The sequence below is a fragment of the Topomyia yanbarensis genome, chromosome 2 (assembly GCF_030247195.1).
Source record: "Topomyia yanbarensis strain Yona2022 chromosome 2, ASM3024719v1, whole genome shotgun sequence".
In the NCBI taxonomy this organism is placed as follows: Eukaryota; Metazoa; Arthropoda; class Insecta; order Diptera; family Culicidae; genus Topomyia; species Topomyia yanbarensis.
The window spans coordinates 417449511-417462887 of record NC_080671.1 but is presented as its reverse complement, the minus strand read 5'-3'; the positions used below and the strand labels follow the sequence as shown (position 1 = coordinate 417462887).

The 13377-nt window shown below is 39.1% G+C and overlaps 3 protein-coding genes across 7 annotated transcripts in view; 1 reads left to right on the top strand and 2 right to left on the bottom strand.

The window, feature by feature from the left end:
* The window catches only part of LOC131685193 (actin-histidine N-methyltransferase), a 317693-nt gene that overhangs the window by 217699 nt on the left and 86617 nt on the right, over positions 1-13377 (bottom strand). The window lies entirely within an intron of this gene.
* Positions 1-13377, top strand: part of LOC131685192 (uncharacterized) — a 160209-nt gene that overhangs the window by 62880 nt on the left and 83952 nt on the right. The window lies entirely within an intron of this gene.
* On the bottom strand, positions 8130-9013 carry LOC131685194 (uncharacterized). The gene is made up of 2 exons (XM_058968741.1): positions 8865-9013; positions 8130-8761 (listed from the first exon to the last, which is right to left on the bottom strand). Exons 1-2 carry the CDS (start codon positions 8948-8950, stop codon positions 8176-8178), a joined length of 672 nt encoding a protein of 223 aa, XP_058824724.1. The 5' UTR covers positions 8951-9013; the 3' UTR covers positions 8130-8175.

The window sequence follows — 13377 nt, the reverse complement described above, 5'->3', positions numbered from 1 at the left end:
CTCCCATATTCAAACTAACCATGTGCGCAATGCAGTGCTAATAACGTTCAATTAATTAGCCGCAGTGGCGTAGCCAGGGGGGGGTTTTGGGGGTTAAAACCCCCCCCAAACCAAAATTAATTGGAATGAAAAAAAATGATGCTGACGAATTTAATTTAATATTCCACAAAATATTTTTGGAAAAATATTCTCTGAACACTACATTGAGAACTGTGTTTAAAGCGTCATGAGAACTTTTGGAAAATTGTGGGAAGGGGATCTTGTAACTTATCTCTTAGCCAAAATCCCACAGTTGTCAAATTACGTCAATGTAAAATAAAATAACTATCTGAATTATTATGAGCTCATTTTGAGAAAGATGCTTCAAAATATGGATTAGAGACAATTTTTCGAATGGGAATCTAAATTTGAATAGGTTGATTGCATATAAAACATAAGCTTGTTTACCGAAAACTTACATACATTTCAACATTTGCTGAAAATGTATTTTTTAGATTGTGTAGAGTTTAGACAACAATTCAATATGGTTAACAACAAGAATAACATTTCAGAAACTAGTTGAAAGCTGATGTAATTTTATCTCTAGCAGGTCAGGATCGGTTTTATGAGCATTGGATTTTTGTTGTATTATCAACTATATGACTAGCCTCTTAGCAGGATGCAATGAATGGCGTACTAAAATTTTGTGTGCTACGTACTGCAAGTTGTGAGGTTGACTAATGAAGAAAAGTAAAATTAATGCTCGATAAATTTTTAACGGCCACGATCACATTCATTCGAAACTGCCAAATTTCGATGTTAAGTAACATTGAAGAATTTCAAAACGTAAAACTGTTCATCTGCTGATAGAATAATTTTGACGGTTAATCCTGCTAGAAGTAATTATAGACAAGAATTAGTCTTCAACCAAATTTGGGTCGAGACTTAATGTCTCCAGCAAAGTTTTCGAAAGTGCTATTTCTAACAACTTTGTCAAAAACATAAATATCCCACATATTCAGAGTATCGAAATATAGTAGTAGAAAACCTTTACAACAAGCTATTCTGAAATTACTGTATTTGATAAATCTCTTCTGCGGTAATTAAGTAATAAATTCACATTGCGTTCAAGGTGCCTTTGAAGCTTATACAATAATTCCCAGATATTAAAAGGACTCAAAAACACAAAGAGTGATTCCATTTTCAGGAGCTAGCATCAATTCGGCGCTAGCTTAGTCCGCCCACCAAGTTAGTGTCGGATTCTGATGAGATGAAGTCGAAACGCAAGTTCGGTTCCATCCATCCATAATTTAGTTATAGGTTTTGTGTTCTCAACTCGCAATGATTGTTTCAAACAATTTTATCCGTAGCGCAGAAAAAAATAGTTTTCACCTAAATTTTTCTTCACTAAGAAGAAATATAGCAGGCCCAGTCCATTTAAATTCCTATATGTTGAATTCATGTAGCCTTCATATTTTCAACAAAATTGTTTGAAATGACATTATCAAAAACTTTGCTGAAGGCACCATGTCTCTTAATATTTTTGAAAAATTAATTCACCATAATTACCTCTATGAGAGTTAATCACTAAAATTTCTATATCAAAGCAGGCGCTGTTTTATGTTGATAACTTCCCGAAGTTGTCAAACCTTCAAAGTCAAGGATTATTATATTAGGTGATCTTGAACGTTGAAAATTTTTTAGATCATTTATCCCACTTTAAAAGATCGCAATTTTTGACTTCATTGACATATTATACAAGAAAATAATCTATAGAGGTTTGAAAACTGTTCCATGTTGATCCTTCTTGTTTATAGACTGGAATGACATCTGTTAGACTACTTATGTTTTTGAGTTTTCAATAATTTATCAAACTCATATTAAATTTTAGCATTTTTTAAAAAAATTTGCGATTTTCATCAAAACCCCCTCCAAACCAAATTTCTGGCTACGCCACTGATTAGCCGAAACAGAAAGCTTAATTTGACGAAACAATATGCATTTCGTCGCACATGATAACGTTTATTGTTCCTGAATATATGGAACATCTGACACCGTGTACTTACCAATAGAGATTTGCAACCGATATATTACTCGAAAACAATTCTTCGATAGCGCTATCGGCAACTTAAAAAACATTTGTTCATTAGGACTGTTGTTACATATACGATGATGACGCCACTGGCATTCACCGAAGTATACGAGGGGAATATTTTCCCCGATCATAAAGTGAAAATCAGTGTTTGAGACCGAATATAAATAGTGGAGCTAATGTTTTGGCAAAATGCGTAAAACGAGATTTTTTGGAGGGTTTTCGTCATAGTTGTGTGTCTGTTTATCTGTGCTATAATGTCTAAATATGGAGAAGTAAAATTCGTTTAGTAAGATGCATTGAGAAACCAAGGTATCATCATCAGAGTTCGTGTAACGACAATTCCGTATCAACATTTGAATAGGGCCAAAGTCGCAATGAGAGCAAGCTGAGAAATTTGATGTTGAAATTCCCATGCTTTATTTCAACTCCTATTTAGCGATTTGGAATCTTTTATCATTTTTTTTTAGTTTGAGTATAAACACTGGCTTTAATTTCGATAATTTGCCATTAATTCGATTTTATTTTTCGTTTATTGCCATAAAATAGGTAGAATATTTATTTAGTCCCCTTTGAAAGATTTGTCTCCATTTCGCCGTTTGTGTTCGGCCCCGAAAAAAAAATGACAGCTCTATTTCGCCCGCAATGTTTGGCCCGTCTTCCAGACAAAAGCATAGATTGGTGTTTTTATGTTTCGTCCGTAAGTTTTTGTAAACATCCATTTAGCCCTAGCAGTGTTGTTTGAAATTGGATTGGTTTTAAAAAGATTTTCGAGGTTCTTCAATAAGAGCTTAGTTATATATTAATTTTTATTTTTTATCGCCTTTTCTTTTAGAGCTTGTGTCGACACTCGCCGTGATCTCATCATTCTCTCGTACAATCCGTTGGATCAACCGAAGGAAACGATGATTTCTGTTACAGCTCTCCTGTTACCACTGAAATGGGGACAATTTCTACAATATTTAACCATTATCAAAGTTATGTTGGAAGTAAACCAGACCGTGATTTTTTCAACCAGCACTGCCCTACTACTATATCTTGTGAAGTGTACCATTTTTAATACAATTCTCGTCGCTAAAATCGTGTTGTCAACTAGAGAAGCCAGCACCAAGGCATTTTAGCTATCATTATGATTGGGCCTAAAAATGCATGGGTCGAAAAGGATACCGATAGCAGACAGGACATTTATGTTGATCGGAATTTTTCCGTCAAAGTAGCTCACGTTGAAATGAAAATAATAGCTGATTCCAGATAAATCTGATGTTTTAATCGCATAATTGCTTATAAGCATCTACGAAGTTGTCTGCGTTTAACGCAATTCAATTCGAACACTTTCACATGGTCTCGCGGTCGGAGCAGAACTTGTGAATTCCAATTCAGTCTCGTCGCAACAGTGTTATTTATATTTCGCTCGAAGCTTCGTCAGTGCTTTCTTTGGTGAGAACATCATAGATATAGCTTTACTCTTCGATCACCTTCGCTGCAAGAGGTAGTTCCGATGCCTCTTATTTTACCAATTGCAATTTTGTATCGTTCATTTTATTAAGCCAAAATATCGGTTGATACTAACAGTCGTCTGTGGTACAGAGTCGGGATTATGTTTCATTGCACTGTTGGTTTACTTCTTTGATGTCACCAGAGATGCTTGCTGGAATGTTTCCAGTACCCAGAACATCACTAGAGTATTGTTAATCTGCTCTTCGCATAGATTCAGCTGGCAAAAAGTTCCTTGTGAACAAGCTGAGCGTCTCTTTATGAGATCACAAACGTTCCAACCAAGGTCGGCCTTCACCAACAGGGCTTTCGTGCGACCATTTGAATGTCAAGGTTAAACAACTTATTTTAATCCACCTATAGGTGCAATTGTGCTTTCTCCTACATGGACACTAGGATTACATGGTTGGTTATCTTCAATATGTGTTATTACACATCGCTTCTATACAAGAATCAGAAGCATTTTAAAGTTCGGAACAGAATTCCGGCCCTATTCTCACAGTCACGTCATCTAGTGAGTAGAGGAAAGATGATTGTGAGAATAGGGCCATTCAGAAATATCCGGGGCCTTACAGTCACGTCTCCTAGTAACTACATTTCCTTCTAGTCACTAAGTGACGTAACTGATAATTGTGCCCTAGATATTGCTTAAAGCTGTCAACTTATATTCGACAGTTTTCACAGTGGCACTCGCGTTACGGTATGGTATGGCCAAAAAGGTGTCAAGGGCGTCAATTAAGGTTGTCTGACGTGTTCTTGATGGTTACATCATTAGCGTTTTAATTGATAATCGACAGGCACCCTCGGCTGATCATTAGAATAAGGTGTTTGGCTTGTTTGTTTGGTACTATGGTATGTCATTTCTTTTTGCTTCAAATAGTATGGAAGAGAATGCTGAGCTCGATGGTAGTTTCGAGATATTTTCAAGCGGTCGGAGGTGGAATGCTTCATGACGTGGAAGGTGATTTGAGGCTGCAGGTTTACGATCCAATTCTACAAGACGATCGATTGACCGTGTCGGGGCACTGTAAGAGTTGAACTAGGCGGGCTGGAGTTGGTGTAAGAAAGGTGCCGATACATGTCGTTAGTGTTAAAGGGGTTAATGACACCTAATATAACAGACTGATTCTGTGTGTTATTAATACATATGATGCTGATTGCTGATATTGTGGTTTGGTGCTGGACTTGTGGCTTTCGACTGGTATGGTGTCCTCATGGCAACAAGGCTCGATGTAAGCATGACAACATGCTCGATGTGATATCCCTCGCAAGTGCAGACTTCTCTCAGCAAGCCAAGTACACCGCAAATGCACCTACATCATGTAGTGGTTGAGCCTGAGCGGGGACATTTCACGAATGTAATCCTGACGTACATCCATCCATTAAACAAATCTACTAAAGAAGACGAAAAATACCCTGCGACAGTACAATCAAGTGTGCACGGCAGCACAAGAGATTACTAAGACCATCAAATCATCAAGCGTAATCAAATAAAGTCAGTGCTGCGGATAACGGATAATCGAACTGTGATCCATAAACCGATTGTTTTCGGACGTATAAAATAAATTAATAAAATAATGTATTGTGATACTATTTACAAAGAATTTATTTTTTTATGTTTGACTTTCACTCTACTTCCTCATCAGATGGATCTAGATCGTCGTCGAAGTGATCGACCACTGTCGATTTAGGTTTTCTTCCTTTCCTTTTCGGAACCAGCTGTTTTAATAGCGCATGATAATATTGTTTGTTTGTCACGTACGGTAATAGCTTCTGTAGATCTTCCAATTTCTCCGTACTTATAGGTAGTGGTTCTGTTGTTATAGGCGCGGGAGGTTCACTTGGCTGTCTATCAGGAAGTTTCATGTTAAAACAAAAATAAGGCCCATCATCGAAGTTGTATTTGTAGAACACCTTTCCGGGCTCCGAAGTTCTGTATTCAAAAAAGCAGATGTCTTTGAAACGGATTTTCTGGTGGTGCTCATCTAGTCGAGGACGTTTGAAATACTGGTCCAGTGTTTTTAATGCTAGGAATTGGCTTTGTTCCGGTTCGATAACTTCGAAGGGAACCTTCCGGTTTATAGCTCCAACGAAAACGGCCCAATCGCGTGGTGTTTCAATGCTGTTAGTGGTCCGTTTTTTTGCCCGTTCTATCACAGCATGAATGGAATCCACTTCCATATGGGAATGCCCAGAGGTCATAAATTTGTGGCGAATTGTCAAATCCCTTTGCTGCTGTTTGCACATCTCTATGAAGTATAAAAATGTACTACATATAACGATGTTGAGGTTTTGACCTCCACAGCGGTCAGAGTAGTACGTCATGAGCTTGATGTTTTGGCTCATCTTCTGCAAATCAAGCAGAAGACAAGATCCAATCTCTTGGGCTCCTCGTCTCGCCTTCGACTCATCCCACATGTAGCAACTAGAAACATTTCTTCCGTTACTTGTCGAAAAAATGGTGAAATTTAGTGTCCATAGCTGGCGAGAGTAGAACACAAGCCCACTTTGCAAATATGGCGTAGCCAAACATTTTTGCAGGTCATGTGAAGCTGTCCGAATCTCTGAACTGGTTTTTGCTGCCTTCATATCTGCTTTTTTCTCAGCATATGCCAGCTGGGCACGTTTGTGGTGGGCGGTCCTTTCCTTTTCGATCAAAGCAATTTCTAGATCAGATTGAGCCAGCTTCAGTTTTATCAAAAACTTATCACACTCGCAGCAGGTGTCCGCTTTTGGTTTGCGAAATGATAGGTTGAACTGCTTGAATATTAGACGGTAGCTGTTATAATGAACACTGGTGACGCCATCAGTTTCACATTTGTGTTTATACAGCTGGTACATCTTGGTAATATTTAAATCACTACTTAAATACATTTTCGATGATTTCTCTCGTGAGTAATGCGACGTATAAGCTGGAAACGAAGTAATATGATCCTTAATGTATTGAACATGACCTTCTGGCACCACTTTGTGGCAGGTGTTGTTGGATCTTAGATCGTCTGCGGTTATGCCGAGACCTGCCAATTGTTTTTCAGCGAGAACTCGAACTTTTTTGTCCCCAATATCGAATGTGGCTAGAAACATATTTCTGCATACACGTTTACGACCGTTGACCGCTGGCATGTAGTAGGTTCTCGTAAACAGCCGTCTTGAGTTCAATACCTTAAATAATGGATGGTAAACGAGATAATGTTATTGCTATTGTTATTAAAGTTCTTTAGTAAATTAAACCATGCATCAAAGCAAATAAAATACAGATAAAAAATCTCTTAGTCTACATATTACAGTCGTTATTCGCTGGTTGGATACTTTTTAACTGGACTGCTTTTTAGTTGGACCTTCGCTAGTTGGACCATTGTCCAACTAAAAAGCATCTGAACGCCAAAATCTCATGTCAAATTTACTTTGACAATCAATCTGACAATATTTAGAGATGTGAACAGATGCATTTACACCGCCAACATCTCCTTTGGAGAGTTTTTGACATTTGTCAGTCGGTCCAACTAGCGTTTCAAATTCGTTAGTTGGACAAAGTTGTGGTCCAACCAGCGCATCACAACTGTAGTATAATTGTGCTTTTCTCATATGCTGCCAGCTGGACGGTTGACTGAAGGTGCTTACAGAGTGGCGGCGAGAAGCTGAGCTGGCGCTGATGCTGACATTAGAATGCGAGATGCGAGAATTCTGCTTGCTGCAAACCAAAGGGATGATGTCAGAGTGAAAGCTGAGCGGATCGGCGCCGACTGCCTGCTTTTACTCTGACAGGTTCCATTTGATATGCAGCAAGCAGGTTTCTCGCATCTCGCATTTTAATGTCAGTGCCAGCCCCTGCTCAGCTTCTCGCGGCCACTCTGTAAGCATCCTGAGTTATTAAACTGACAATCTAGCAAAGAAAGCACAAAAGTATAGGAATTGATGATGACGGTGGACAAATAGCTGAAAACAAGACCGCAGTGAACGATAGAGTCGGGAGTGACCAGATACGTTGAAGCAAAGCAACATACTCTCTATTTTTGGTCAATCAAAAGCGCATAAATCCATAGGTACATCGTGAAGTGTAATAGCAGTTGATGGATATCAACAAAGTGAGATGAGACTTCAGACTTGAGTTAGAAGTTGAAGTGTTATTGTGAAATCAGAACCTTTCATTGTATGAGAAAGGCAAAACATGTTGACTAGTAGAAATATATGACGAAGATTGCTTTCTTTTTTCATTCTGTTAGATTTTTTAGTTTTTTACCTTTGGTCTAACAGTTGTTTTCACCGCAATGTGGTTCGAAAGAAACTGGTTTTGGGCCGGCATCGACAGCTTCAAAAAAGTTGAAAGTATTTTATTACGAACATTGTCGCTATATGCTTCACCGCACTTTAACTTCGTACATCCACACGCAGGTCGCAATGTTCTCGCTGGAACTGTAATACCGTCCGGTCGTGTATACTCTAGACCATGAATACGAGCTTCTCGGTTTAAGACTCGTATGTTTTCCTGGGTTTGAGTTTGTGTCCTTGGTTTCGGTATCGTATCGTTGAATCCCAAGTCACCTGTCAAGTGTTGGTCCTCTGCTTCACCTGTAAATATAAAAGCGATAGTTTTTCAAGTATTTTGTTAGTCAAATTATGGCAATGTTACCAATGTCTTCTTCGAAAAGTACTGTTTTATTAGAATATTTCTCAAACATATTCTCTAGATCGAATTCTTTAAGCAATGTACAGTCTCCAACCTCAATTTCATTGGCTTCATCGTCTATATCTGCTTCTTCTTCATCCGATGATAGACCATGGTCGATGGGCATTGAATGCAAGATAACGGCATCCGATAGTGTTTTCGTTTCGCGTGCTGACTTCAAGATAACGACATTTTCATCATCAATAGTATTAATTCGTGGAAAAACGTTTCTCGAAACATCTACACCACTACTACGATACGTAGCATCGTTCTCTCTCGACGGAATCGGAAACTCCTGACATTTTCCTCTTAACTTGGACCGACTGGAATTGTGCGAGTTCTCAATCGCGCTTACAGTCACGGAATCCGACACGTCGAGGTCCTCTTTCGAAATCGTGCCGTATGCTGTTGATTTCCAGTTGATTATGTTTTCGTCAATATGACTGTCACGCGTCTTCTTCATACACTTTGAAGATATGCTGCATTGTCGTGAACCATGGGCAGAAACCACATCGAAGGTGCTTGTGGTTCTGTAAGGAAAACAACTGCGTTAGTAAAATCATTTAGAACACGAATGTATATATTAAGGTGTGTATTGAATGATTGGTTAGCAATTAGTATAAATCATCGTACCTCAACGAACTTTCACCACTACTCGGGTACGTATTGTCGCTCTCTATTGTTTGAATTTGCACCAATTGGTTATTTCCTCTTGACATGATGTTATGACAATTAAGCGAGTTCCCAATCGCTTTTACGGGCAGAGAATCCGGCACATCGAATTCCGCTTTCGACAGCGTTCGGTGTACTGTTCCGGTTGAATACGTTTCCGTCATTTCGCATATCATGGGTAAGCCTCACGTTAGTTTGCAGTGTGTTATGGCCAAAGACTACATTGGTAGTGCTTGTAGTTCGTGGACGAACGTTTCTGCAAAAAACACACATTTACATTAGTAACATTATTCTACAAATGATTACGTACTGCAAAATGCAATGTCTGTTAACAATTAGTATCGATAGTCATACCTCGAAGAAGTTCCATCAGCATGGAACATTTCGTCGCTATCTCTCCTCAAAATTTGGATGTCCCCTCTTGGCATAGTCTGGTTGATATTGAACGAGCTCTCAATCGCGCTTACGGTTAGTGAATCCGACCCGTCGAAATCGTCTTCCGGAAGTGTTCCGTATGCTGTTGCCTTCCGTTTGCATACGTTTTCAGGAATACTAATATCATAGGGCTTCCTCGCCAGTTTTGGAGATACGCTACATTGTTGTGATTTGTGGTTAGATACCATGTTTCTGTAAGAAATACAAAAAAATATGTTCGTAAAATACTATCAATAATTGAATAAGTATTCTGAAATGTAAAATGAAGGGTTAGGTTGCAATTAGTGTCGATTGTTATACCTCGAGGAACTTCCACCGTCGCTTCGGTGTGCGCCATCAGCCGCTCTCGGTAGAATTTGAAACAACTGGTTGTTTCCTCTTGGCATAGTTTGACTGGCATTAAGCGAGTTCTCAATCGCACTTACGGTCAAGGTATCAGACACGTCGAAGTTTTCTCTCGACAACGTTCGGTGTACTGTTGACTTCCGACAGAATACGTTTCCATCATTTCGTATATCATGGGTAAGCCTCACGTTAGTTTGCAGTGTGTTATGGCCAAAGACTACATTGGTAGTGCTTGTAGTTCGTGGACGAACGTTTCTGCAAAAAACACACATTTACATTAGTAACATTATTCTACAAATGACTACGTACTGCAAAATGCAATGTCTGTTAGCAATTAGTATCGATAGTCATACCTCGAAGAAGTTCCATCAGGACGGAACATTTCGTCGCTATCTCTCCTCAAAATTTGGATGTCCCCTCTTGGCATAGTCTGGTTGACATTGAGCGAGCTCTCAATCGCGCTTACGGTTAGTGAATTCGACCCGTCGAAATCGTCTTCCGGAAGTGTTCCGTATGCTGTTGCCTTCCGTTTGTATACGTTTTCATGAATACTAATATCATAGGGCTTCCTCGCCAGTTTTGGAGATACGGTACATTGTTGTGATTTGTGGTTAGATACCATGTTTCTGTAAGAAATACAAAGAAATTATGTTCGTAAAATACTATCAATAATTGAATAAGTATTCTGAAATGTAAAATGAAGGGTTAGGTTGCAATTAGTTTCGATTGTTATACCTGGATGAACTTCCACCGTCGCTCCGGTGTGTGCCATCAGCCCCTCTCGGTAGAATTTGAAACAACTGGTTGTTCCCTCTTGGTATAGTTTGACTGGCATTGAGCGAGTTCTCAATCGCACTTACGGTCAAGGTATCAGACACGTCGAAGTTTTCTCTCGACAGCGTTCGGTGTACTGTTGACTTCCGACAGAATACGTTTCCGTCATTTCGCATGTCATGGGCCCGCTTCACGTTATTTTGGAGTGAGTCATGTCCAAAGACTACATTGGTAGTGCTTGTGGTTCGTAGATGAATGTTTCTGCAAAATAAAACATAATGTTAGTAAAATCACTACAAATGATTGGATACCCAAGTATTCCAAAATGTATATTGAAGGGCTAGTCGGAAATCAGAGTCGATCGTCATACCTAGAAAAATTTCCACCATCACTCCGGTACGTGACATGGTGTGGTATAATATGAAACAATCGGTTGTTTCCTCTTGGCATAGTCTGGCTGGTATTGAGTGAGTTCTCAGTTGCGCTAACGGTTAGGGAATCCAAAACGTTTATGTCCTCTTTCGGAAGCGTTTCATATGTTTTGGGTTTCCGGTTGTATACGTTATCATTAATATGAATTTTGGGGGTTATCTGGACACGCTTTGAAGATATGCTACATTGTTGTGAACTATAGCCAGAAACCACATCGACGGGGCGTGCGGTTCGTGCAGAAACGTTTCTGCAAAAAAAAAAACAACTGCGCTAGTAAAATCATTCAGTAAATGATTGTATATACAAATAAATGCATTGAAATGTTAATTAGTAATCAATATAAATAGTCATACCTTAAAGAACTTCCATCAACACTCCGGTACGTATCGTCGCTCCCTCTTGCTCGAATTTTAAACAATTGGTTCTCTCTTGACATGATCCGGCTGGCATTATGCGAGTTCCCAATCGTGTTTAAGGGAGTAAGGGAATCTGAGGCTTGGAAATCCTGTTTCAACTGCGTACGGTGCGCTGTTGACTTCCAGCGATATTCGTTCTCGTCAATTCGTATGTCATGGTTCAACTTTAAGTAGTTCGAAAATGCGTTACTTTGCTCTGTATTATGTCCAAAGTCACCATTGGTAGTACGTATGGTTCGTGGAGGAACGTTTCTGTAAGAAAAACATACATACGTTATCATTTTAGAAATAAGGAATACTCAAATATACTGAAATGTACGTTAGTATTTAGTATCGATTGTATACCTCGAAAAACTTCCACCATCACTCCGGTACGTGACATCGGCCCCTCCTGGCGAAATTTGAAACAACTGGTTGTTTCCTAGGGACATCCGGCTGTCATAGAGCGAGTTTTCGATCGCGCTTACCGTAAGGGAATCCGATACATCGAATTCCTTTTTCGACAGCGTTCCGTATGCTACTGACTTCTGGCTGAAGGCGTTTTCATCAATTCGAATACTGTGGGTCTGTTTCACGTGCTTTGAGAATACGTTATTTTCCTGATTTTCCTGCTTAACCCGTCTTGGAGTTGAATGTTTCAACGGCTGTTGTGTATGAAACGATGACTCCAAAAACGATTGTTCATTCTTATTCTCCAGCGCCATCATGGCTGCATCTGAACAAAACAAAGTTGTTTACGAAAAAATGTATTGTTTTTTATGTTTCAAAATAATTATTCTAAATTTGCATCTTAAACATACCCAACAGCATCTGGAAGTGATCACAATCCATTTTTTACCTATTTTGTTTGATAAAATCAATAAACTTTTCAACTTTTTCAGAGAAACTTGCGCAAATGTATGTTTCGACTGTCAATGAATGTAAGCACGCGTTTAGACCTTTCACTATGTATGTGTGTTATGGGGCGAAATTTCGCCTCGTTGGTTTGACAGAAAAATAAGACATTAGTCCTTTTGTTTTCATCAAGTTGTATTTAAAAAAAAGGTTTTCATTTAAATGTAATGATTTTATACGAATGTTTAGTGAATGTATATTCTAAAATTAAGGGAAAATCGGTTTGTGTACATATGCGACATTAGCCCTTTTCAAGTGTTGATACGGAATTGGTCTAGCACATCTCATTCTATCCTTCCTGACCATCCTATGCGAACTTAATAATATTATCCATTATCAGACAACGCCTTGCACCTTCGCAGGCCAGTTCAATACGTGTCAGTTCTGTGAAAAATTTGCACACTACGGAGAACCCTGCGCTGAAGTTGCTAAACAAAATTTCTCAACTGCAACCAAAGCCAACAAACATCCATTGATACTCAACCAATGCAAGTCGTGGACTTCCTCGACTAGTTACAGTAGATATTGTGCCCTTCACGCACACGTTGCTCTCTTCCAATTTTCTTCCTAGGGAGAAATGTTACGTATTGGTTCGCCAGCCGCCCGTTTTAAGTCGCCATTTCTCGTCTGTCTGCAAACATAACTTTTTGGAGCTAGCGTCAATCCGGTGCTAGCTTTGTCCTGTCACTAAGTTAGTGTCGGATTCTGATGAGACGAAGTCAAAACGCAAATTCCATAACTAATTTAAACATAACTTCTTAACTAGCAGCACGCTGCTTATCACTAGGAGATAAGTTAGCACATAAACACAAGTATTGTTTCATTTTGAAATGTAATGTTTATATATCTGGTCATGTTTAATGTTTATTTATCGTGCCAGCAAATTCCTCAACTAAATACCCGAGCAAACGAAAAGCCCATAATACACCCATGCTCATGGAGTTTGACATGGGTGGTTGAAATGGGTTCAACCCATGAAAACACCATCACCATGGTCCGGTAGATCCCATATAAAATACCATATGTTATTGAGACCATTTTATGGTGTCTTGATGGTTGTGAATTTTGGCACGGACCATGTTTAAGGTCTTTTCAAGGGGCTATGTGGTGTTTGAACCCATGAATATTTGCTCGGGTAACCAATGGGCAATGTATATCGCAGAACCACCCTATGTGAT